Source organism: Bufo gargarizans, chromosome 1 (assembly GCF_014858855.1).
Source record: "Bufo gargarizans isolate SCDJY-AF-19 chromosome 1, ASM1485885v1, whole genome shotgun sequence".
NCBI lineage: Eukaryota > Metazoa > Chordata > Amphibia > Anura > Bufonidae > Bufo > Bufo gargarizans.
In genome coordinates this window covers 410,599,329-410,623,232 of record NC_058080.1, presented here as the reverse complement: position 1 = coordinate 410,623,232, position 23,904 = coordinate 410,599,329, and the positions used below count along the sequence as shown (strand labels likewise).

General features: G+C 45.0%; 1 protein-coding gene across 1 annotated transcript in view; it reads right to left on the bottom strand.

The window, feature by feature from the left end:
* The window catches only part of LOC122932147 (thioredoxin-like), a 33,541-nt gene extending 12,717 nt beyond the window's left edge, over window positions 1-20,824 (bottom strand). Inside the window, exon 1 of the mRNA XM_044286401.1 lies at window positions 20,696-20,824. Within this exon, the coding sequence (XP_044142336.1) occupies window positions 20,696-20,722 (27 nt within the window). The 5' untranslated portion in view covers window positions 20,723-20,824. The remainder of the gene's footprint in view (window positions 1-20,695) is intronic.
* Between the last annotated feature and the right edge of the window lie 3,080 nt (window positions 20,825-23,904).

Here is a 23,904-nt window from a genome sequence, read left to right as displayed (position 1 = left end):
GAAAACAGTCACCTTGTGATTCTGGTGTTCATTCACACCATGCAGCAAAGAAGAAGTCCTTGGACAAAGCAGAATCCTGCTGCTTTCACACCAACAAGGTAGCAGGCCTTAATCCAGGCCCAAACTCCCAGGTCCCAACACAGAGACTGACAGAGCTCCACTGTCAGAATGGAGTAATCCACACCACCTGACAGTGCTGCGTGTGTTTTATAGCCCAAAACCAAGACCCGGCCTGGAACGTGCGGGGGTATTCACCCACCCAGCACTTTGACTACTCCCAGTAAGAGCCGTCCCGGTTCAGCTTTTATAGCCATATATAGCCATATAGCAATGTGTCAAACAGCGACTGGCTCTTACTTCACCGAGGCCAGGAACCTCGGTGACACATCTCTATCATCCCTTGAACCCTCCTACATACTGTATCTCCCCCCTTTGTTCAACCCTGAGGGGCTAAACACACATCAGTGTACCCGGGACAGGGCATCCGTGTTTCCTTGCAACCGGCCTGTCCTGTGTTCTACCGAAAATTAAAAAGAGAAACCATCGGGTAACCTGGCTCATTCATTTAAGAAGGGAGAGGTCAGTCATCTGGAGGAACTTTCTCCCCAACAAATAATAGAGGAGAGACTCTAGTGCCCAGGTGATAGCCAGGCACTCTCTCTCCACTATACTGTACCTGGTCTCAGTTGGGGTGAGCTTACAGCTGAGGAAGACAATGGGATGCTCCTCCCCGTTGACTTCCTAAGACATTACAGCACCGAGGCCTACTTTGGATGCATCGGTCTGTACCATAAACTCTCTTTTGTCCCACCGTAGCAAAGTGGGGGACAAACCTCATATAATATCCCACCATTCCCAGGAACGACTTAACTTGCCTAGTAGTGACAGGTCAGGGCCAATTCCCTATCGCCTCTATTTTGTTCACTTGGGTTTGATGACCCTGTGCCCAATGACATACCCTAGGTATTTTGCCAATGACATACCCCAGGTATTTTGTTCTCTAAACCAATTGCACATTTTTTGGGATTAGCTGTTAGTCCGGCCTTTCAAAGGGAGTCCACTATAGCCTGTTCTTTTGGTAGGTGACTTTTCCAGTCGGTACTGTGAATGACAGTATCATCCAGGTAAGCCGAAGCGTACCGACGATTTGGACGCAGCAAAATGTCCATGAGCCATCGAAAAGTTGCAGGGGTGCCATGCAGACCAAAGGGTAACACCTTATATTGTACAGCCCCTATGGTGTGATATAGGAGGTTTTCTCTTTGGCAGCCTCCATCAAGGGTACCTGCCAGTACCCTTTGGTGAGGTCCAAAACAGAAAAATGCCGGGCTTGGCCTAACCTCTCAATAAGCTCATCCACCCGAAGCATGGGATATGCATCAGATTTAGAAATCTGATTTAGTTTGCGGAAATCGTTACAGAACCGTAATGTCCCGTCCGGCTTGGGTATTAAGACAATCGGACTGGCTCATTCACTTTTCGACTCCTCAATGACATCTAGTTGTAGCATTAGCTGCACTTCTTCCAAGATGGCTTGTCGCCGAGACTCGGGTACCTGGTATGGTTTCAACCGGACTCTGGCCTGAGGCTCAGTGACAATGTCATGTTGGATGGTAGAAGTTCGTCCAGTGAGGTCCGAGAACAGATCCGTGTTCCTGCTGATGAACTCCCTGGCCTACTGAGTCTGTTTAGAGGAAAGGCTGTCAGCATTCTTTACTGTGGCAACTGCTTCCTTTGTATCAGACCGTGGGGCTGGAAACTCGGACACGGGCTGTCATCCGTACTGGTCTCCCTATCTTTCCAAGTTTTAAGTAAATTCACATGGTACACCTGCTCCGGCTTTCGCCACCCTGGCTGGTGTACCTTGTAGTTTACCTCACCAACTTTTTCCAGTACTTCGTAGGGTCCCTGCCACCTAGCCAGGAAGTTACTGTCCATCGTCGGTACCAGAACCAAAACCTGATCTCCCAGGTTAAAGATCCGAAACCCGAGCCTGTCGATTATAGACCCTATTCTGGGCTCGCTGGGCTGCCTCTATATGTTCCCTAACAAGCATCAATACTGTCTTTTATATGGTGTGGGTTGTTGTTCCCATGCATCTTTGGCTATGTCCAACAAACCGCGAGGATGTCGGCCATATAGCATTTCGAAGGGCAAGGACCCAGTAGAGGCCTGGGGCACCTCTCGCACTGCAAACATGAGATAGGACAGAAGAAGGTCCCAATCCCTCCCATCCTTAAAACACAACTCTTTTTAACATGTTTTTAAATTTTTGATTAAGCCTCTGTACCAGGTCGTTCGTTTGTGGATGATAAACGGATGTCCGTAGCGGTTTTATGTACAGTAACTTACAGAGTTCCCTCATTACCTTTGACATAAAAGGGGTCCCCTGGTCGGTCAGAACCTCTTTAGGTAGTCCCACTCGGGAAAACATTTCCATTAACTCCTTAGCTATGAGTTTGGCCGATGTATGTCGCAGGGGTATCGCCTCCGGCTACCGGGCGGCATAGTCTAGGACGACCAAGATGTGTTGGGCCTATGAGATCCATAGCAATTCGCTCAAACGGAACCTCGATAATCGGGAGAGGTACCTGGGGACTAAGGAAATGTGGCTGGGGGCTCATTATCTGGCAGGTTGGGCAAGACTTACAATATCCTTCCACCTCTCTGAACACACTGGGCCAGTAAAACCGCTGTAGAATCCGGTCCTGCATTTTCTGCCATCCCAGGTGTCCCCCAAGAACATGTTGGTGGGCTAGCTCCAACACGAGCTTGCGATACGCCTTGGGCACCACCGCTATTCAATATGCTCACCCCATAAATCTTCTGATGAACCACACAATGGAGAAACATCAACTCGGGCCCCGGTTGTTAAGGTTCACCATCAACTATTACAACATTTTCCCAGGCCAGAGATAGTGTTGGGTCCCAGTGCTGTGCTGTACCGAAATTTTTCCCGGAGACGTTAAGGTCTGCCAACTCACTCAGGACCCGGCGGCAAATCCTCCATGTCTCTCACCATTACACTCAGCGGGGTTGTCTTCCCCTCTTCCACCCCTACCGCTGGCCCTTCGGTCTCAGGTTCCCAGGGTTCCAGTTTCTTCCCTGAGCAAGGCCACTCTACTGGGGTTACACCTTTCTCACGGGTATCAGTAACTTTCGTATCAGTCTCTCCCAATTATAAGTTCATAATGTAAATTGGTGGCGACTGCCACCTCGTGAGTCCACCTGCTGGCCACCGTGGACAGAGACACCAGAGCGGTGGGAAAGTCTTTTAAGTCTCCATAGATGCACACAACCCCAACTTTTGGGCCAGTATACTCGGCGGGCAGCATCAGGGAAGCTCTTACCAGGGACATCAGACTCCCTGAGTCCAGCAGAGCCACCGCCAGAGTGTCTCCCACTTCCACCTAGCACACTTGGCTATTGTCTATAGTTTTGGGGGTACCTGTTGCACACAGCTTCCTGGCATACAATGAGTGGAGGTAGCCATAGTTAGTATCTATGGGTTTGCCCCGATGGGGACAGTCGGCCCTTATGTGGCCAGGCTCCTGATACCGCCAGCAGACCATCGGATCTAGGTCCGCAGGGGGTACATCCCGGGCAGGTTTTGCTGGCACCAGCCGCCGGGTCTAAGGTGGAGATTTCCAGGATTTGACTGCCCCCCTCCCAAAAGAACCCCCCTGTAGATTTCTGGTAGCCTCATAGTGCTCCACCAGGTCGACCATCTCAAGGGCATTAAAAGGAGACACCTGGCCGATCCAGTGCTGGAGAGGGTACGGCAAAGCCCTCCAGAATACATCAGACAACAGAGAGTCCAGCATAGCAGTGGAACTCGGCACGTCAGGCTGCAGCAATTTTTCCAACCAGTGTAACAGATAATACTGAGGTCTCACGGGTTCAGCTGGGTTAAACTCCCACTGATGCACCCGCTGGGCCCGGACCAACACATTCACCCCAAGTATTGCCAGAATCTCACCCTTTACTGTCGTGTAATCGGCCGCTTGATAATCCGGTAAGTCAAAAAACACCTGCTCGGATACGGATGCCAGGAATGGAGCGATTACCTCACCCCATTGATCTCGGGGTAGCTTCTCCTTCACGGCCACCTTTTCGAACACCGCCAGATAGGTCTCGACGTCGTCTGAGAGGGTCATCTTAGGGATCGTTCTGGGATGCTCCTGCTGCTTGTAAAAGCCATCACATGCTGCAGTAGCAGCTGGTTGGTTTCCTGCTGCTGCTTATTAGCCTCCATGACAGCTTCCATTTTGTCAAGGGACACGGGTTGTAATCTTGCTGGTTTGATGTAAGACATACAACCATGCCCGGAAAAACTAAAAAAATTCGTCCTTCAGGCCAGCCTCACTGCGCGTGTCCGCATCCTCCACCAATTGTGGGGGTTCGCTCTGATAGGCAGGTTAGCGGAAGCAGTATAGAGGCAACAACAAAGTCTTTAAATTAAACAGTTCAGTGTTTATTCATACATTAAGTAAGTGACAAAACAAAAAGTCAGTTTCAAGAAAAAGTCACCTTGTGATTCTGGTGTTCGTTCACACCATGCAGCAAAGAAGAAGTCCTTGGACAAAGCAGACTCCACCTGCTTTCACACCAACAAGGTAGCAGGCCTTAATCCAGGTCCAAACTCCCAGGTCCCAACACAGAGACTGACAGAGCTCCACTGTCAGAGAGGAGTAATCCACACCACCTGACAGTGCTGCCTGTGTTTTATAGCCCAAACCAAGACCCGGCCTGAAACGTGTAGTGTAGTCACCCACCCAGTAAGAGCTGTCCCGGATCAGATATTACAGCCATACTAAATAGCAACGTGTCAAACAGCAACTGCTGCTAACACATGAAACCGGCTCTTAGTTCACTAAGGCCAGGAACCTCGGTGACACATATCTATCATCCACGATCATCCTCCACAGGGCCTCCCCCGTCCCATCTTTTGCTTGGGCGCCGTTGCAGCCCGGCGTGCGTTCCAGCGTGGAGCGCACGCCGGAAATCCTCCACCGGGCCTGGGCTCCTGGTCACGTGTTCAGCGTGCGTTCCAGAGTGGAGCACACGCCGGAATCTTCACTCAGGCCCGGCGGACTTAATCAACCTGGCGGCTCCAGTGCGGCGGCGCCAGTGTAGGAAAATTCTGCGGCCAAAGAGAGCTGGGGGTATCACCACGAGTAGGCTAGGTCGTTATCACACGCCATACGCGACCAGCGGTCACTAAACGCTCACTGCAGTCATCTGTCCTATGGTGGCGACAGGGCCACATGATATATGTATGTGCTTTTACGTTATATGCTGTTGTCTCCCTGCTCTACTGGTTCGCCCAGGCTCGCAACTACCTCTGTCTCCTGGTTCGCCCAAGCTCATACCTACCTCTGCCTCCTGGATTGCCCAGGCTCATACCTACCTCTGTCTCCTGGATCGCCCAGGCTCACACCTACCTCTGCCTCCTGGATCGCCCAGGATCGCAACTACCTCTGTCTCCTGGTTCGCCCAGGCTCATACCTACCTCTGCCTCCTGGATCGCCCAGGCTCACACCTACTTCTGTCTCCTGGATCGCCCAGGCTCACTCCTACCTCTGTCTCCTGGATCGTCCAGGCTCGCACCTACCTCTGTCTCCTGGTTCTCCCAGACTCATACCTACCTCTGCCTCATGGATCGCCCAGGCTCGCACCTACCTCTGTCTCCTGGTTCACCCAGGCTCACACCTACCTCTGCCTCCTGGATCGCCCAGGCTCGCACCTACCTCTCTCTCCTGGTTCGCCCAGGCTCACACCTACCTCTGCCTCCTGGATTGCCCAGGCTCGCACCTACCTCTGTCTCCTGGTTCGCCCAGGCTCACTCCTACCTCTGTCTCCTGGTTCGCGCCCAGGCTCATACCTACCTCTGCCTCCTGGATCGCCCAGGCTCGCACCTACCTCTCTCTCTCTCCTGGTTCACCCAGGCTCACACCTACCTCTGCCTCCTGGATCGCCCAGGCTCGCACCTACCTCTGTCTCCTGGTTCGCCCAGGCTCACACCTACCTCTGCCTCCTGGATCGCCCAGGCTCGCACCTACCTCTGTCTCCTGGTTCACCCAGGCCTGTCATCCTCCCCAGTTATGTTCTCTTTCCCTTCCGAACCTTATGGATTTGTCCTCCTCAGGAACGTGTCCTGACCGTTCACTTGTACGACATTTGGACCAAGGTCAGGTGACCCAAGACATCAGTACAGGTAGTAGCCTCTAAGCCCCGGTACGTTACCCAGACCGACTCAAGCCTTCTCGTAGGCACCGGTCGTACTACGTTCCGATCACATATAGTTATTCAGGTTCCATTTTTTTCAGTGCGGCAGTCAAAGCGGCCCTTAGGGGGGGTCCAGAAGTGCGGGGAAGCCCCTCCCACCCGTAGGCAGCCTGTCTCCGGCAAGATGTTTAGGAGACTGCCGTCCGCGCTGGATGGACATCCTTTTGGGCACTCTCCTAGTTTAGTTGTTAAGGCAGCCAAGTACCTTGGGTTTTACGGGTTCCTCAGGCCAGGTGAGTTCACCAGCACCTCCCCTAAACATCAGGGATTGCAGGTGCGGCAATTGTCCTGGGTCCATGACCATTTTGTCCCTGGCTCCCTTCCACGAAGGCCAATCAGCATGGGCCTCCCTCGGAGGTCAGGTTCTTTAAAACCTCGAACGATTTGTGCCCGGTCATGGTCCTCTGTAAATTGGTAGCCCTGTAGCAAGATGCCCCCCTAGATGGCCCGCTGCTTCCTTGGCATGGGGGTTTCCTGACGTCAATCCAGTTCGTATCCCACATCAGAACGCTGGCCTCAGGTCTCGGTTACAACCCGCTGACCATCACAGGACAATCGCTCCGAATCGGGGCCGCGTCCTCAGCATCAAAAAATGGGGTCCCGGCGCACGTGATTAAATGCATGGGTCGCTGGCGCTCTTCTTGCTTCACGAGGTACATCCTGAACCCGAACGTAGAGATTTCCCAGGCTTTCTGTAACCTTGCTCTCTGAGATAGCAACTTTGTTGTATATTTATTAAAATGCCCTTGTGGCTTATTGTACATTGGTGAGACATCTGTCAGAATGAAGGACAGGTTCAGTAATCACAAATCGACCATACGTAAGAAAAATTTGCTATTGCCTGTTCCCCTTCATTTGACAGGTGTGCTCACAATGTTTCACAATTAAGGTTTCAAATAATTGAGCAGGTGCTGCCACCGTGTAGAGGTGGCAACAGATTGCTATTACTGAAGAAACGTGAAAGTTTTTGGATTCATACCCTGCAGACCATTGAACCGAAAGGTTTAAATCGAGAGTATGATTTGAGTGCATTCCTGTAAGATCCAAAGAAATTTCTATTGTAACTACATTTTTAATGTATTATATGCATTCTTTATTCATTCAGTCACAGAAAAAATGAAAATAATGAAGCAAAAAGAATAAAAGAGCAGCAAGATACAATATGTTGTTACTTTGAGATAGCCAGTGGGTGATTTAGTTTTCAAATAGATGATGATGATTATTATTATTATTACATTGAATATGTTTATTGTAATTTCTAGATTTGTTGTATCCCATGTCCACTATTGATTTCTCTTTTCTGTAATACTCTTAAAAATGTAATTGTATCATATATAGCATAGTACTTTGTTGCAACAATGTAGAGAATTGTTGCACCTTATGATTTGTATCTCCGTTTCTATGGTGATGTGACTTCATCACGTTCGACGCCCATGTAGGCGGGCTATTTAAATGTGTTCCATGCAATAGTTCATTATGCTTGACAAAGGCTCATACCTGAGCCGAAACACGTGTCGCTTCTGCGCTATTTCCTTTTATGCCGAAATAAAAGTTTGAAGATTCTGAGTGAAGTGCCGGTCTTCTGTTCCGTATTGAGAGGAATTAAAGTTTTTTTTGGACACTACTCTGCTCTCCTCGTCTATTTTTGCCCACTACTAGGCTTACCCTCGCTCCTGGCTTCCAGCACAACACAGCCAGCTAGGTCAGGGGAAGCGCTTCCCCCCTCATCACAGTCTAAGCCTCTCCCATAAGTGGAAGGCTGAAAAGTCAGCCTGAATTTGTGGGAGGGGCATCTTACCTTCTTAAGCTCCAGCCCCCAGCTCCTCAGGGCGCTTCTGTTCATACCCTCCCCCCCCCCCCCTGTTTTCAAACACCCCCTTTAGGGTACGCCCACTACTAGGCTTACCCTCGCTCCTGGCTTCTGGCACAACACAGCCAGCTAGGTCAGGGGAAGCGCTTCCCCCCTCATCACAGTCTAAGCCTCTCCCATAAGTGGAAGGCTGAAAAGTCAGCCTGAATTTGTGGGAGGGGCATCTTACCTTCTTAAGCTCCAGTCCCCAGCTCCTCAGGGCGCTTCTGTTCATACCCGACCACCCCCCCCCCCCCCCCCTGTTTTCAAACACCCCCTTTAGGGTACGCCCACTACTAGGCTTACCCTCGCTCCTGGCTTCTGGCACAACACAGCCAGCTAGGTCAGGGGAAGCGCTTTCCCCCTCATCACAGTCTAAGCCTCTCCCATAAATATATATATATATATATATAGTAATATATATTACTTTATTTGTTCTTCCAAGAGATAAACCACAAGAGGTGTCAGGAATCAGCTTTCTCCTCTGCCTCTATAGGCAACACTTACATACTTCACCAAACTGAGCATATGTTTATGGGGAAGTTGTTAGAGAGTAGAGTGAGATTCTGTAGCTTGGCAAACAAATATTAAGCCAACAGCTATTAAAAGTGTACTGCATTATATTCTATTTTCTGAATGATCAAGTTAACTACCTGTATGTTTGTCTTGGACAGATATATAGCATGTTTACTTTTACACATTTGCAGAGTTAGGGTGGGTTCACATCTGCGTTAAGGATTCAGTTATGGCTTTCCGTTTTAACATGGTTATAATGGAAAATAACGGAATCCATAAGACGGAAGTCAAAATGGAAGCCTTTAGAGGCATTCCATTTTGATCCGTCTTAATAGAAGTCTATGGGAATCATAACGGATCCGTCTGGGTCCCGTTATGCAAGACGGAAAACAAATTCCTGTCGACAGGACTTTTATCTCCGTTCTGCATAACGGAAACCAGACGGATCTGTTATGCTTCCCCATAGACTTCAATTAAGACGGAAAGCAAAACGGTATGCCTTTTAAAGGCTTCCGTTTTGCATTCCGTCATAATAAAAGTCTATAGGCAGAAAAACTGATCCGTCCTTCCTTCTTATGGATTCCGTTATTTTCCATTATAACCATTTTATAATGGAAAGCCATAACGGAATCCAGAACGCAGATGTGAACCCACCCTTAGACTTAATGCACATGACCATATTTTTGGGTCCACATCTGATCTGTATTTTATGCAGACTGCACGCGGACCCATTTATTTCCATAGGGCTGCAAATTATGCGGACAGCACATGGATTCAGAAAATTATAGAATATGTGCTATTCTAGAATAAGCAGCTCTATTAAGAAAATGCGGCATGCACATGGCCAGTATCCAGATTTTGCGGATCCACAGTTGGCAGAACGCAAAATACAAATGGACGTGAGCATGTAGCCTTAGTCTCAGCTTAGGCAAAACTGACATTTAGGGTGCCTTCACTTGTGGCAGATTTTGTGGCAGAAAATTCTGCAACTGAAAATCAGTTCCATTTATTTGAATGGGGCAGCAAGCACATGGATTTCAGCAGGCACTATTAAGGTGAATGGAACTAATTTTCCATCGCACAATTTTATGCCACCAAATCTGCAGCATGTGAAGGCACCCTTAAAGAGGACCTGTCACCACTCCTGACGTGCCTGTTTTAATAGCTACATGCATTCCCCATGTAATAACAATTCTGGAACATCTAGTCTTATGGCTCTATGTTGTGCCATTCCTTTATTATTTCTACTAGAAGTTACAAATTAATTGCTAGCAGTCTGTAGTAAGGGTACAGATGGGTGGTAACTAGTTGGGGGGTGTCCCTGCATAGACTCACTCTATCCAATAAGTGCTGCCATTTTCAGACTGTGCATTTACACACTTGTTACCTCCCCTCTGTACCCTTACTGCAGACTGCTAGCAATTAGTGATGAGCGAACTTCTGTTTTAAGTTCGGCGTCTAAAGTTCGGCTTCCGGTTAGCGGAGAATCCCGATATGGTTCCCGATATGGATTCCGACTTCCGTTGTGGTCCGTGGTAGCGGAATCAATAATCGGCCATTATTGATTCCGCTACCAGGGACCACAACGGTATTCGGAATCCATATCGGGATTCTCCGCTAACCGGAAGCCGGACTTTAGACGCCGAGCATAAAACACAAGTTCGCTCATCTCTACTAGCAATTCATTCACAATGTCTAGTAGAAATAATAAAGGAACAGCACAACATAGAGGCATAAAAATATATTCTCCAGGATTGTTATTACATGAGGAATGCATGAAGCTAATAAAACAGACACGTCAGGAGTGGTGGCAGGTCCTCTTTAAAATGACTTAATATTGTCAGTCATTAAAGCAATGCAAAATACCTGTAATATCCAATGTCCATATACGCAATGATATCCCATATCATTATTAAATAACAATACATAAATAGGGGTGTGGTTTAGGTGTGGTACCTAGAATTGTGCCAACACACAGCTTGTCAGGGTAGATTACTGGGACTGTGAAGCATGTAAAACTGATGAAATTACACTGCTTACATCAGAAGCAAAGAATCTGGGTCTACACTGGCAGCTATGCTAACAAAGCAAAAGCCTGTTCAACAAATGTATTCTTGTTTCATCTTGTCCATTAATATCCTGTAATCCTGTAATAATGGATATGACTATAAGATGACAGTGCCATTACACAATACTAAAGTCTTTGGGGGTATTTGTTATCCTGAAATATGTCTATATTAGCCGTATTTCAGGGGCAGATTGCACCGCAACGGTGAGATGTGCCACAATCTGTAACTTTTCCCCGCTCAAGCCAGGTCTAAAAAGTGGGCGTGGTGTGGGCGTACTAATATAACTGGACTTAAAGAGCGTATCCCACAAATAATGTAAAAATTGAAAGTTAAACATCACAACATACATAACAATCTCTTTCTGACAGAGCTAGATCCAGCCCTGGACCACACCTGGATCCCGAGGTCATCCCATTCATTGCTCCAATTGCTTTGCTAGATTTATTTCAAGCTGATATCTCTGGGAGAATGTCCTTTTTTGCTGTAGCACTCTCCCTATTACAGCTCAGGGGGCATGTCCTTTTTGCTGCAGTTATCTCCCTATCACAGCTCAGGAGGTGTGTCTTTTCTTTTACAGCTCTCTTCCTGTAACTATCACTGTTTCTCCCTGCAAGTGGAGCTATAACAATACATTTATTGAATAATTATGTGGCTAAATCTCTATGTAGGACTGTGGGTTGTCATGCCGACCAGCCAATTGGTGCAACTGGAAGCCGAGTCAATCAGGTTTCTGTTTCTGTGTCCACTGCTAGAGCTAGGCAGGGAATTTAAAAGGTTTTTTTTCCGAGATTTTACAACTGCATAGGTCAGGGCTGGCCAACCTGCGGCTCTCCAGCTGTTGTAAAACTACAACTCCCACCATGCCGATAGGCTGATAGGCTGATAGCTGTAGGCAGTTTGGGCATGCTGGGAGTTGTAGTTTTGCAACAGCTGGAGAGCCTCAGGTTGGCCAGCCCTGGCATAGGTCATCAGTATCTGATCGGTGGAGGTCCAACACCCGGGACCTCTGCCGATCAGCTGTTTGAGAAGATACTGGTGCTCCTGTGAGCGCCGCTGCCTTCTCCATGCTTACCCAGGTATCGCAGCTCAGCCCCATTCACTTTAATGAGGCTAAGCTGCCCCTAGGTCATGTGACTAATAAACATGTCTTCACTCAGTCTAGGGAAAGCAGCAAAAAGGCAGCGGCGCTGCTGCGGAAAACCCCTTTAAGACTGCTGATTCCTAATTTAATTGCCTGTGATTTTATTTGTATCAGGAGTCTATATAGTGCAATGTCTGCAGGCAGCATGTTAGGGTTCCCCCACACATGGTGGAAAATTCCTCCAGAAAATATGCCACATAAAAACTTCCTCCATGTTAACCTATGGGACTGAAAAGTGTCAATCCTTTGCACTGTGTTCCACTGCAGAATTGATATTCCATCAAATAAATAATGAAGCTGAACATCTCCGTTCATTTTGAATGGAAGATGTAATATGCACAGAAACCCACATCAAAATTCACAAAGTAATCCGCATGTAAAAATCTACACCATAATCACAAAATCTGCACCTATGTGAAAATCCACACCTGTGTATTTTCTATTTGATTTTTTCACCACCTGTGAAGCCACCCTAATCAGGCATGTGCACACAGATATAGCTGTCAATCACTGATAAGGGATTCTCATGTAGAATTGAACTGAGAAAAACCAGAGACTTAGAAATGTATAAATTGCAAGCTTTGTTGAATTTTTTAAGACTATACTATACTCACAAGAGTACAGCTGAGAGCTGCGTCTTCTTGTTGGCTGAAGGCGCGCCTAAAGGGTTTGTCTCATGAAAAATATTCTACAATTTTCAAACCAGCACCTGGATCTGAATTCTTTAGTAATTGCATGTAATTAAAAATTTTGCATAACCACTGAGTTATTCAATAAAATATATCTGTGTAGCGCCACCTGCTGTTTGTTCTTTTTCTTATTTCTTTGTCCTGCTCACTGAGAAGGCCGCACATGCTCAGTTTCATCCTTCAGCTGCCTACTGAGCTGTGATTGGTAGACCTGAGACACGCCCCCTTAGCTGCAGCAGTAAAGACACTCCCCTTGAGCTGTCAGCTTGATATACCCTGTAAATCTAGCAGAGCATTGAATGGGGAGATCTCTGGATTCATGGGGGGTACAGGGCTGGTTGTAGCTTTGTTAGAAAGAGATTGCAATGTACTTTATGATGTCCGATTTTCATTTTTTACATTAGTCATAGGATAATCCCTTTAACTGTCCTTGAACATGCTGTGTAATCTATCATCAGCATGTTATAGAGCAGGAGCAGCTTAGCAGAGTCATATATATTTTTTCAAAGGGAGATTCAGTTTAACTTCTATTTCATTCACTTACATCCCTGCTTTTTCCATGATTTGGAGTTTAGTGGGTGGTGTCACCTTTTCTGTACCACTATACTTACAGAGATAGCTATCAATCACTGAGTTGGACAACCCACTGGACTCCCAAGCATAGAAAGAATAGGCATTGAATGAAATACAAGCTATACTGATTTTTATTCTCCAAAAATACTAAATTACTTTATATATCAATCTGCTCAGCTCCTCCTGCTCTATAACTAGGGCGGCCAAACGTCTGGCTTTAGACTGGACAGTCTGCACTAGGCCTGAATGGGCTCTTGGGTGTCCTCCATTTTTGTTGCTCCATGCTAAAATAGAAGCACTGTCCTTTGAGTATGCATTACAGCTACAGACTGACTGAGGCCTTCTCTCACCCTCACTAGAGCCAGCCAACATGTCACTCTGTCACTAACTGAAGGTGAGAGAAGCACTCTGGACCCTCGCACAGCTCACGTTAAGGTCCTCCCTCTTTTCATTTTTTCTTGCCAGGAACCATTACTGGAAGAGGGGTGTGGCTTATAACGGGGTGTGACAGGGGGCATGGTCTATGATGTCCTTTTTGGGGCTAATCAAGTGGCTACCCTATCTGTAACATGCTGCTGTCAGATCAGACACCATGCTCAATATGGAAGTTTTCTTTTATAAATAAAGATAAAAAAAATACTTTTGGGAAGATTCTGGTTCACTTTGCAATTATGGGGTATGCTATTACATGGGGGCACTAATGGGACTTTTACTATGTTAAAATTATATAAAGAACACCATTACTAGACTCAGAACCTAAGTGGGCACTTTTACTGTATTGGCGTTTACTTAGGGGGTATTGGTACTGTGTGGGAGCACTAATGGGGTCGATTACCAAATAGTGTCACTAAACAGACAGCATTACTGTTAGAGGACACTAAATCACTAAGTAGGGGACACAATCACTGTACAGGGGCAAATATGCAGCCATTAACCCCTTCACGCATTATGACATACCTGTACGTCATAATGTTGGAGGGTATTTATAGAGCAGGCCTCTGCACCCACCCGCACTGACATGGAGTGGCGATCTCGCCGCCCCTGTGATTTAACCCCTGTGAGTGAAGGCAGAGGGATGCGGCTCAGCCTGGACCCTGCTCAAGCGATTCAGGCCTGTCATGGCATTCTCCATACTGAGCTATACAGGGTGCATAGCTCAAAATGGAGAGAGTAAAAATCCTATTCACCCTAATAGATCTCTATTAGGGTGAATGGGAGAGGGGATCAAAAGATCCCATTTACTAGCACCCTATGGGGGCTAATAGTAAAATAAAAAGGAAAAAAGGTTAAAGAAAATTAAATAAAAAAAGCACCAATATTTTAAAAGTTTAAATCACCCTCCTAAATGATGGCATTAAAAAATTCATCGTAAACCCACAAAAGATAATCCCTCATATAGCTATGTGAACGGAAAAATGTGGTGGTTATTGGAATGTGAGGAGGAAAGATCCAAAATGCAAAAATTAAAATAGGACTCGAGGGGTTAAAATAGGACCTTTAGGGGTTAATAATGTGCATAAGCATTAAAGGGGTTCTGCACTTTGTTTTAACTGATGATCTATCCTCTGGATAGATCATCAACATCTGATCGGCAGGGGTCCGACACTTGAATGGAGCTTAGCCCCGCCCACGCTAGTTGATACTAGTCGTGATGTCACTGGGCCAGCAGTAAACAGTGAGAAGGCCGCGGCGCTGCTGGAGTGCCGTTGCCTTCTCAAACAGCTAATCGGCGGCGGTGGTCCCGGGTGTCAGACCCCCGCCGATCAGATGCTGATGATCTATCCAGAGGATAGATCATTAGTTAAAACAAAGTGCAGAACCCCTTTAAAGGAAAGGATTACTGTGAAGATAAAGTAACGAAGCCCTGGTATTGTTAAAGGGGCACTAAAGGTCTAGTATTACTGTGATGGGAGAACGAACATTATTGTGCTTTTGCTTTGCAGCTTCAATTATATACTATTGGAGCCTGGCTGTGTCCTTTAGTGAACTAGTGCTTTATCCTTTATTCAGTGAGTATGACTTTTTTTCAGTTACATGTATTATTACTGTGTTGTAACATTAAGGGTTCACTAGTACTGTCTAGAGGCATTAACAAGGCATCATGAGGGGTAGCACAAAAAAGGTAATCTATTTGGCATTATAATTTTTGAGAGAACTATAGTTATGACTTCATTACTATACAGCAAATCAATATGGCCGACTGTGTCAGGAGCAGGCTTAAAAATAGGGGGGAAGCAGGATGTTATTGTTGAAAAGGGCACAGGTGTGGCTATTATGGTCATTTAACCTTCTCTATTTATTGTTGTTTCTCCCACTATGCTATGCTGTTTATAGCGTCTATTGGAGTTGTTGATAGCTGGTGTGTGGATCTCAGCTGAGTTCCTGGTGCTGCCATAGCCACTTGAAGTTAAGTGTTTTCTTTCCATTTTGTTTGGGCTACTTTGTGTGTTGCATTTCCCTGCCATTTGCATTAAGGCCTGAGGGAGACTCCTGTTCGTCCTTCCTTTTAGAGGAACAGGTTGTCTCAGTGCTGACATTAGTACCAGGGTCCTATAGGGTGAGTTAGGACACTAGGTATTCCTTGTGTATGAACTCACCTACCTCTGGGGTCTGTACATACTGGTAGTTAGTCAGGACTTTGATTAGGGTTTTACTAGGAGGTGTCTATCTCCTTTCCCTAGTTTCCAGGCCTTATTCCCTCACCCCTTTCCCTGCTATGTTCGGTGTGGTGTTTCCCTCCCACACCCGAATGTGACAGCATCAAGATGGGAAGTTTGTGTAGAGAGTGAGTAGTATGTGGGGATGGTGCTGGAAAAGCTACGAGCCAAAGATGTCCTGGCAGCAAACTCTGCAAGAGATGAGAAGTAATCAGAAGTCATCATGGCAGTCTGGGTCAGATGAAGAAAGAAGGAGAAGGGGGACAAAGGGAAAGCCTCTAATCAACTACTGGATTTATCTTCACTGTATTCACTTATATAGTCAGTAGAGTCTTTTTAGAACTGCTATCTGTCATTATTATATGGTTACTGTATAGTAGTAATATTGACCTTTGGAAAGTGTTTTTATTCACTATCACATTATAATGGTAATAGTCAAACATCAGACACTATGTGGTAATATATGGTCAAGTGATATTATTTGGCCCTTGTGTAGTAGTTTTATATGGCAACTGTATGACTGATTTAAAAGTATTCTATAGATTCATTTTATGACAGGGCAAATTATTTGGCAAATGACCTTTTTGGATTTCTTCCATCAAACTGAATTTTAATTATCAACTAATATCTTATTTACTGCTAAGTTAGTGTATGTAAGCCTATCATGTTATAAAAGTTGTCTTCATTTTACATACATAAATAAGTATTTATATATATTTTTGGTGGGGTTAGATGTTTTAAAACCTTAGCAATGAGCCAGTCCTGGATGTCAATACTGCAGCAATGAAGAGTGCTCAGAGGTGGTCACATAACTGTGCAGGGTGTGAGAAGAGAGGCATGTATAAATTGGAAGGGGGTTAGTATAGGCAATCATTTTACAGCCTATAATAGAAAGGAGAGGAAAAATTTGACAAAAAATAATAATATTGATATTTGTAAAGAAAAAGACTAGGAGTTTGGGGCAGGAAGGGTTTTGGAGGATGAAGGATCTGGATAAGGAAGGAGACTGTAGGAGGACTTAGAGGGATACGCAGAACTAAATTGATAGTGAATGGGAACTGTCAAAAGAAGGGAGAGGAGAAACTGGAAAAAGACAAAAATTATATATGAAATATAAATAAGATTTAATATTACTGTTCATTTGTTCTACGGTATTGAGCTACCAGGAACACACTTTAAATATGTAGTAAATATTATTGGTTAGTCAATAGTCACTTTAAAAAGAGTATATTTTTAGAGTTGCTCAATCTTGAGGTGAAAAGATTGAAATTATGGGGGTTATTTATTAAACAGAAATACACATAAGGCCTCATGCACACGACAGTTTATTTTCACGGTCCGCAAAAACGGGGTCCGTAGGTCCGTGATCCGTGACCGTTTTTTCGTCCGTGGGTCTTCCTTGATTTTTGGAGGATCCACGCACATGAAAAAAAAGTCGTTTTGGCGTCCGCCTGGCCGTGCGGAGCCAAACGGATCCGTCCTGAATTACAATGCAAGTCAATGGGGACGGATCCGTTTGTTGACACAATCGGATCCGTTTGTTGACACAATATGGTGCCATTTCAAACGGATCCGTCCCCATTGACTTTCAATGTAAAGTCTGGAGTTCTTTTATACCATCGGATTGGAGTTTTAATAAGACTGGCGTCCAAAATAAATGTGCCCCTATGTATTTACAATAATACAGTTTTATTTCCTAATAATCTGCTTAAACCTTTTTGCAGTCAGCTTGCTAATATTTTTGCATTAAGTTAAACTTAGAGATGATGCAATACTTTACCATAGTCCTTATGTGCATAATTACACCCTTTATTTTCATGATCACACCCAAAAATATTGTGAAAACTGCACAGCTCTACTACTTTGCAACACATAATAGACCTGGCCCTTTTTTTTTTTTTTTAAGCATTACATTACTACTTCCTTGATGCGTTGCCTCTGAGCCCTTGGATTAATTTTGTCAGCCACTCCTAAATGCATCCACATTGTTCTATTCTGAAAATATATGAAACCGTCTAAAAGAAAAACTGTGTGCCTTGCCCATAGCAAGAAATCACAATGCAGCTTTTATTGTACTATTGAAAAAAATCAGAGCTGGACTGTGATAAGTTGCTATGTTTAACAAAGACAGTTTTTCTTACAGTCTTCGTAAACCCATCCCTGTATCTTCACCAGTTGGGAACGACAGCTTTTGTTTTTTGCAAAAGACATGATTTACCACATTTGGGTAAGGCCCATTATACAGTATAGGAACAGTAATATGAACGTTATAGCAGTGGTAGTCTGTATTAATCTCTGTAGCTCTTCTTTTTCCCTCCCAAATCCACTAACACTCATATTGTAGCGTGGTATGTAAATATGTATAGCGTTACATATGGAATCGTCATTGTAGGGTTTTATCCAAAGTTCTGACGTTTAGTATAACTTTTAGCATAACTAAACAAACATATACAGAACTCTATTGCTAAACCGATATAAATAGATTTTTGGTCTAAAATATAAATGTAAATTTTCTCTCAAAATTTTTTATTTCTGTAATGTCAAGTACAATGTATGATTATTGGAGGAACGATCAATAATTGTGATTTTATTTTTTTCTTGAATCAATGTTTACAATATGTTAGGCATATCGAACAGGGTGTTCCATCAGTGGGGGTAACTCCATGTTATGTTGCAAATAAATGGGCACCGTGTTCACTGAAAATGAGCTCAGCATGCGGAGTGAAGTCTCTCACTGAAAGGTTCTCAAGAAGAAGAAACAATGAAACAATGGTCTAAATAACACCCTAAGGACTTGATGTTTAAAATATTCTCTCTGCTGTAGAGTTCTTTATTATCTATCAAAAAGACGCGTCAATTTTGACGTAAATTTGTTTTCCCTTAGTCCTAACAGCAGCACAAGTGGGGGTATTCGCCCCTGTGAAGCTGGTCAGGACAGGCGGAATTTTTGCTGAATAAAATTCTGCATCTCTAGTAATTAATTAATTAATTAACTCCCCCCTCCTTATATAGGCCGCCCTCCACAGGGCTAGTTGCTTTTTTAACAAGTAATCATAACAGCATAGAGGGAGGGATATTTGTGTGCTGCTGTTAGGACTAAGGGAAAACAAATTTACGTCAAAATTGACACTTCCCTTTCGTCCTAACCAGCAGCACAAGTGGGGAAGTAGCAAGGAACCTCACACAAATCTTGGGAGGGCTAAAGGACTACACTAAGTAGCTGCATAATCCCACAGGAGTTAGAGAGCTGACCTATGGACGAGCAGCATCTAACACGGACCGTCCAAAGGCTGTTCCCTCAGAACGCCTATTCTCCAGGCGGTAATGGGCAATAAAGGTGTTTTGCGTGCTCCACGAGGCAGCCGCACAAATTTGTTCTAAGGGGATTAGTTTCCTTTCCACATATGATGTAGAGACTGCCCTTGTAGAATGGGCAGATAAGAAGGATGGCGGAGGTAAGTCTTGGGACGTGAAAGCCAGCTTAATAGAGTCCTTAAGCCATCTGCTCAAGGTGGGCTTGGAAACCTTGAGCCCTTTATTGTTCCCCGAATAGGAGATCAGCAGATTTTCTGATCTCCTGAACTCTTCCGTTCTATTCAAATAAATTCTAAGGACTCTTGGGATGTCCAAGGAAAGTAATCTCTCCTCCTCAGGAGAGTTAGAGGTAGGAGACAACACCGGCAGTGTTATTGTCTGGTTGGTGTTCGCAAATGAAGGAACCTTTGGTAGAAAGGTAGGCAGAAATCTTAACAGGACCTTGTCCTGCAGGAAACTTAAGTATGGTTCCGCTGCCCCCAGAGCCTGGAGCTCCCCAACCCTCTTGGCTGAGGTTATGGCCAAGAGAAAGGTAACCTTGAGGGAAAGGTACCTTAAGTCTACCTGTTCCAAAGGCTCGAAGGGGGGGGAGCACAACCCCCTTAGGACCACTGGGAGCTCCCACTCAGGGATTGGTCTCTGGATGCTGGGCCTAAGCCTCTGAGCACCCTTAAGGAACCTCTTAATTAGGGGGTCCTGAGAAACTGGCTTACCAAGGCATGCTGACAAGGCAGCAACGTGAGCTTTCAATGTAGATGGGCTTAGACCCTTGTCTAGACCATCTTGCAGGAATTGAAGAATCTCAGAGAGAGGAGGATCTGAGTAAACTACCTCTCTATCCGTGCACCATCGCATAAATTTTCTGAATATGCGGGAATATTTCTGATTCGTAGAATCCGCTCTGGAGTGAGAGATTGTTCTCAGGACCTCCACCGAAAGCCCTCTAGCTTCTAGAAGGGACCGGTCAGTCTCCAGGCTGTCAGACTGACACACAGGACAAAATAAAAGCAACTAGCCCTGTGGAGGGCGGCCTATATAAGGAGGGGGGAGTTAATTAATTAATTAATTACTAGAGATGCAGAATTTTATTCAGCAAAAATTCCGCCTGTCCTGACCAGCTTCACAGGGGCGAATACCCCCACTTGTGCTGCTGGTTAGGACGAAAGGGAAAACTCTTTCTCGGTATAAGATGGAGAGGAACAATCTAGAAAGCAATGTTAGGGAATGTATCCTCTTTCACTTATCCACTGGATCCAGTCCTCCTTTTGATGAAGATGTTTGGGATACGATGTGAAAGAAGCCTTATACTGTATGTATATTTAGTATCTTCTACTCATACTCTGGCTTACATTACTTTTATACTACATTTGCTGGAAGAATGTCTCTCATGTTAAACTTGAAGGAAAAAAACTGCAATATAACTTTAGATAGATAGACAGCTAGATGGATGATATATAGATGGATATATAGACAGACTGATAGATAGAGAGAGATGGAATCATAATAATCATGAATATATCTCCATAAAATATAATATATATATATATATATATATATATATATATATATATATAATGTGAATAGAATAACAGATTTACCTGTTCTTGTATGTGTAGTAGAGGCATGATTTCTTTCTATGGCTGCACGTCTTATTCTTCCTAATGTCTCGTATGAAGATGTTGTAGCATGCTCTGGATGTTTAAAGGCTGTTTCCTGGTATTTCTGAGTTTTCCAATGACCCTCAGGGAAACAACCCAGCCCATTATTGCAAAGTACAATTAGATCAGTACTGTGCTCACCAATATTTGGGAGTGGCACAAATTAGTGTGGGCGTTAAAATTCTCCAGTTTATGTAATTGCCACTCATGGGTTCACGTGTATAGTTGCAAGACAAAGTAAGTGAACAATGTTGATTGCTAATATGGTGGTCTAATTGTTATTTAAAGGGGTTGTCGTGCAAAAAATATTCTACAGTTTTCTAGCCAGCATATGGATTTGAAAACTTTTGTATTTGCATGCAATTAAAAAATTCGTATAGCCAATGAGTTATCCAATAAAATGCATCTGTATAGTGCCACCTGCTTTTTCTTATTTATTTGACCTGCTCACTGAGAAGGCCGCACATGCTCAGTTTCATCCTTCAACTGCCTCCTGAGCTGTGATAGGGAGAGAGCTCCAGAAGAAAAGACACGCCCCCTTAGCTGCAGCAAAAAAGACACTCCTCTTCAGCTGCTAGCTTGATATAAATCTAGCAGAGCAATGACTGGGGAGATCTCTGGGTCCATGTGAGGTACAGGGCTGGTTCTAGCTTTGTTACAAATATATTGTCATGTACTATATGATGTCTGCTTTTCATTTTGTACATTAATCAAAGGATAACCCCTTTAAGTCAGAACTGTAGACAGAAAGAATTTAAAGTATAACTGTCTTTTTTTTTTTTTTTTTTGGGAGTATTGGATTGTGGTGATTAATATCTCCTTGGTGGCCCTATTTCAACTTTTCACTGTGTATTCAATTACCCCTTAATTCCACAGTTTTGTTCCCTGTACTGCCTACTTTTACCTGTGCTTAAAATAGGGTTGCTAGGCATGGTCCGTCTATGTGTTGAAGGACGGAGGACGCAGAAGCACGCAGCGTGCAAGGTCAGATTACAGCCAGCCAGGGACTGTAGTAAATGATTAAAGCCAGGTCCTCCCCAGCAGCTGATAACAGTGCCTGGGCTGTGTGCACTTCTCCTTGTCTCTGCGCTTGGCAGACGCTCCCTCACTCAGCAGACTTGGACAATGCAGAGTCGAAGAAGCGCAGAGCAAGGAAGGGAGATCTGCCGTCTGCTCAGTGTATAAATGAAAGCAACATGTGGTAAGAGGACCCCTTTGTGCTGCAGGAGATTAACCCTTTAGGGGGAGGGCTCTGGTTACTGACACTTTTGGGGGGCTATTGTTACTGGCTAGTGAGGGCAGGCGGGATTAGCCTCAGGGTGAGGGCAGTGGCAGCCATCTTAACTGAATAGTGAAATTGCAGTTTTATGCAGACTGGTTGCTAAGGGCTGAATCTTATTAAATATGGGATAAGTCAGTCTAATAGTAACTGATTCTGGAATATCATGTTATTAGTAACTACATATATGAAAATTTAAATTAGGGTCTAAGTGTGACAGTTATCCTTTAAGTAAACTAATAGCACACAAATGAGTGTACCATTTGTGTGTTTTATTGAGCACACTGAGTAAAAATTCACAGTGTATGGTGAAAATGTGAATACTTAACAATGTATAGATCCCTCTTTAGCAGCAATTGTCTCCATCAAATGTTTCTGAAAGCTGTAAATAAGAGTTGTACAATGGTGAGGAGGAATTTTGCACCATTCTCCCCAGCAAAACGCTCTTTAGGCAATGCCACATCAACTCGAAAAGTTTCAACCATGCTTTAGTTAATTTACTTGTGGGCTCTGGGTCATTGTCTTGTTGCATCGTCTAACATCTTTTTAGCTTGAGTTCATAGACTGCTGTCCATTCTCCTGTAAAATGTTTTGATATACCTTAGAATTCATTGATCTCTAAATGATCTGAAGGCTTCCAGGCCATGAGGCAGCAAAGCAATCCCAAATCGTGATGCACTCTCCAGTTGCTTTACAGTTGGAATGAGGCTTTGCTGTTGGTGTGCATTGTGCTAAAAAAAAGTTGCTCTTTTGTCCAATCTACTCATAGAACATTTTCCCAGAAGCATTGTGGACTTCGGAGAAACCCAGCCCGAAACCAGGATCAGCAACAAATACCTCCCCCCATAAGCTACCCAAACACAAGGACAATCAACACAGGTCTACCATTTTGTTGGGTGGTAATCGGCCACAGATTTGTTTTTTGTTTTTTTCCTATGACAGAAAAACCCGAGCTTTAAACTGCTCGAACCATCAATCATCAGGAGCAGTATGCTGGCCGATACCACCAGCTATGACTTGGTAGGAAGTATACCCAATCTACACTACAAAATAAAACAGAAGTCAGGGACACAGAAAAACACTGGCAAATAACCGGGAACACCCTTAACTGTAAGGCACTGCCAAAAACAAAGGGCGGGCAGGAACAACCGCTGGCCAGCCAAGGGGGGAAGAAGGGGAGAGGAGAGGAATATATACTGTGGGAGCAAAGGGGGGAAGTCCGCCTGAGCACATGGAGAGAAGAGGAGGAGGCAGCAATCAGCACGGAGGTGTTTTAACCCCCAAGCTGCTGAAACCCTGCCTGGTGCTATACCCAGGCCACCCATGGACTCCCTCCACCCCTCACAGACAGAACAAGACAGAACCAAAGCAACAAGGAAGGGGGTTCCAGATCCCCTTTCTTATTCAGTCAGGGGCTCCACAGATTGCCAAGAATCCCAGCCCTAAATCAGGGCCAGCAACAAATACCCCCTCCCCCCTTAAGGTACCCAAACCCAAGGGCAATCAACACAGGACTACCATGTTGTTGGGTGGTGATCCGCCACAGCTTTATTTTTTCTATGACACAGAAAAACCCGAGCTTTAAACTGCTCGAACCATCAATCATTAGGAGTGGTATGCCGGCCGCTGGACTCCCAGCGGGCAAGTCCACCATTTTTCTTCACCCCGTACTCCTAATTGTGTTCATACTGCCACAGAGGAGCCACTGTACTCCTACATGGGGCTCTACCACCACCCAACATAGCTTGCTCTTCCCTTTCCTGTAGACCGGATAGGAAAATGTCAAGGCCAATGTCGCATAGATGGACACCGTCCAGGCGCATAAAAACCCTGTTATCCCCCTACAATTGGCACTGGCGAGCCACTATAT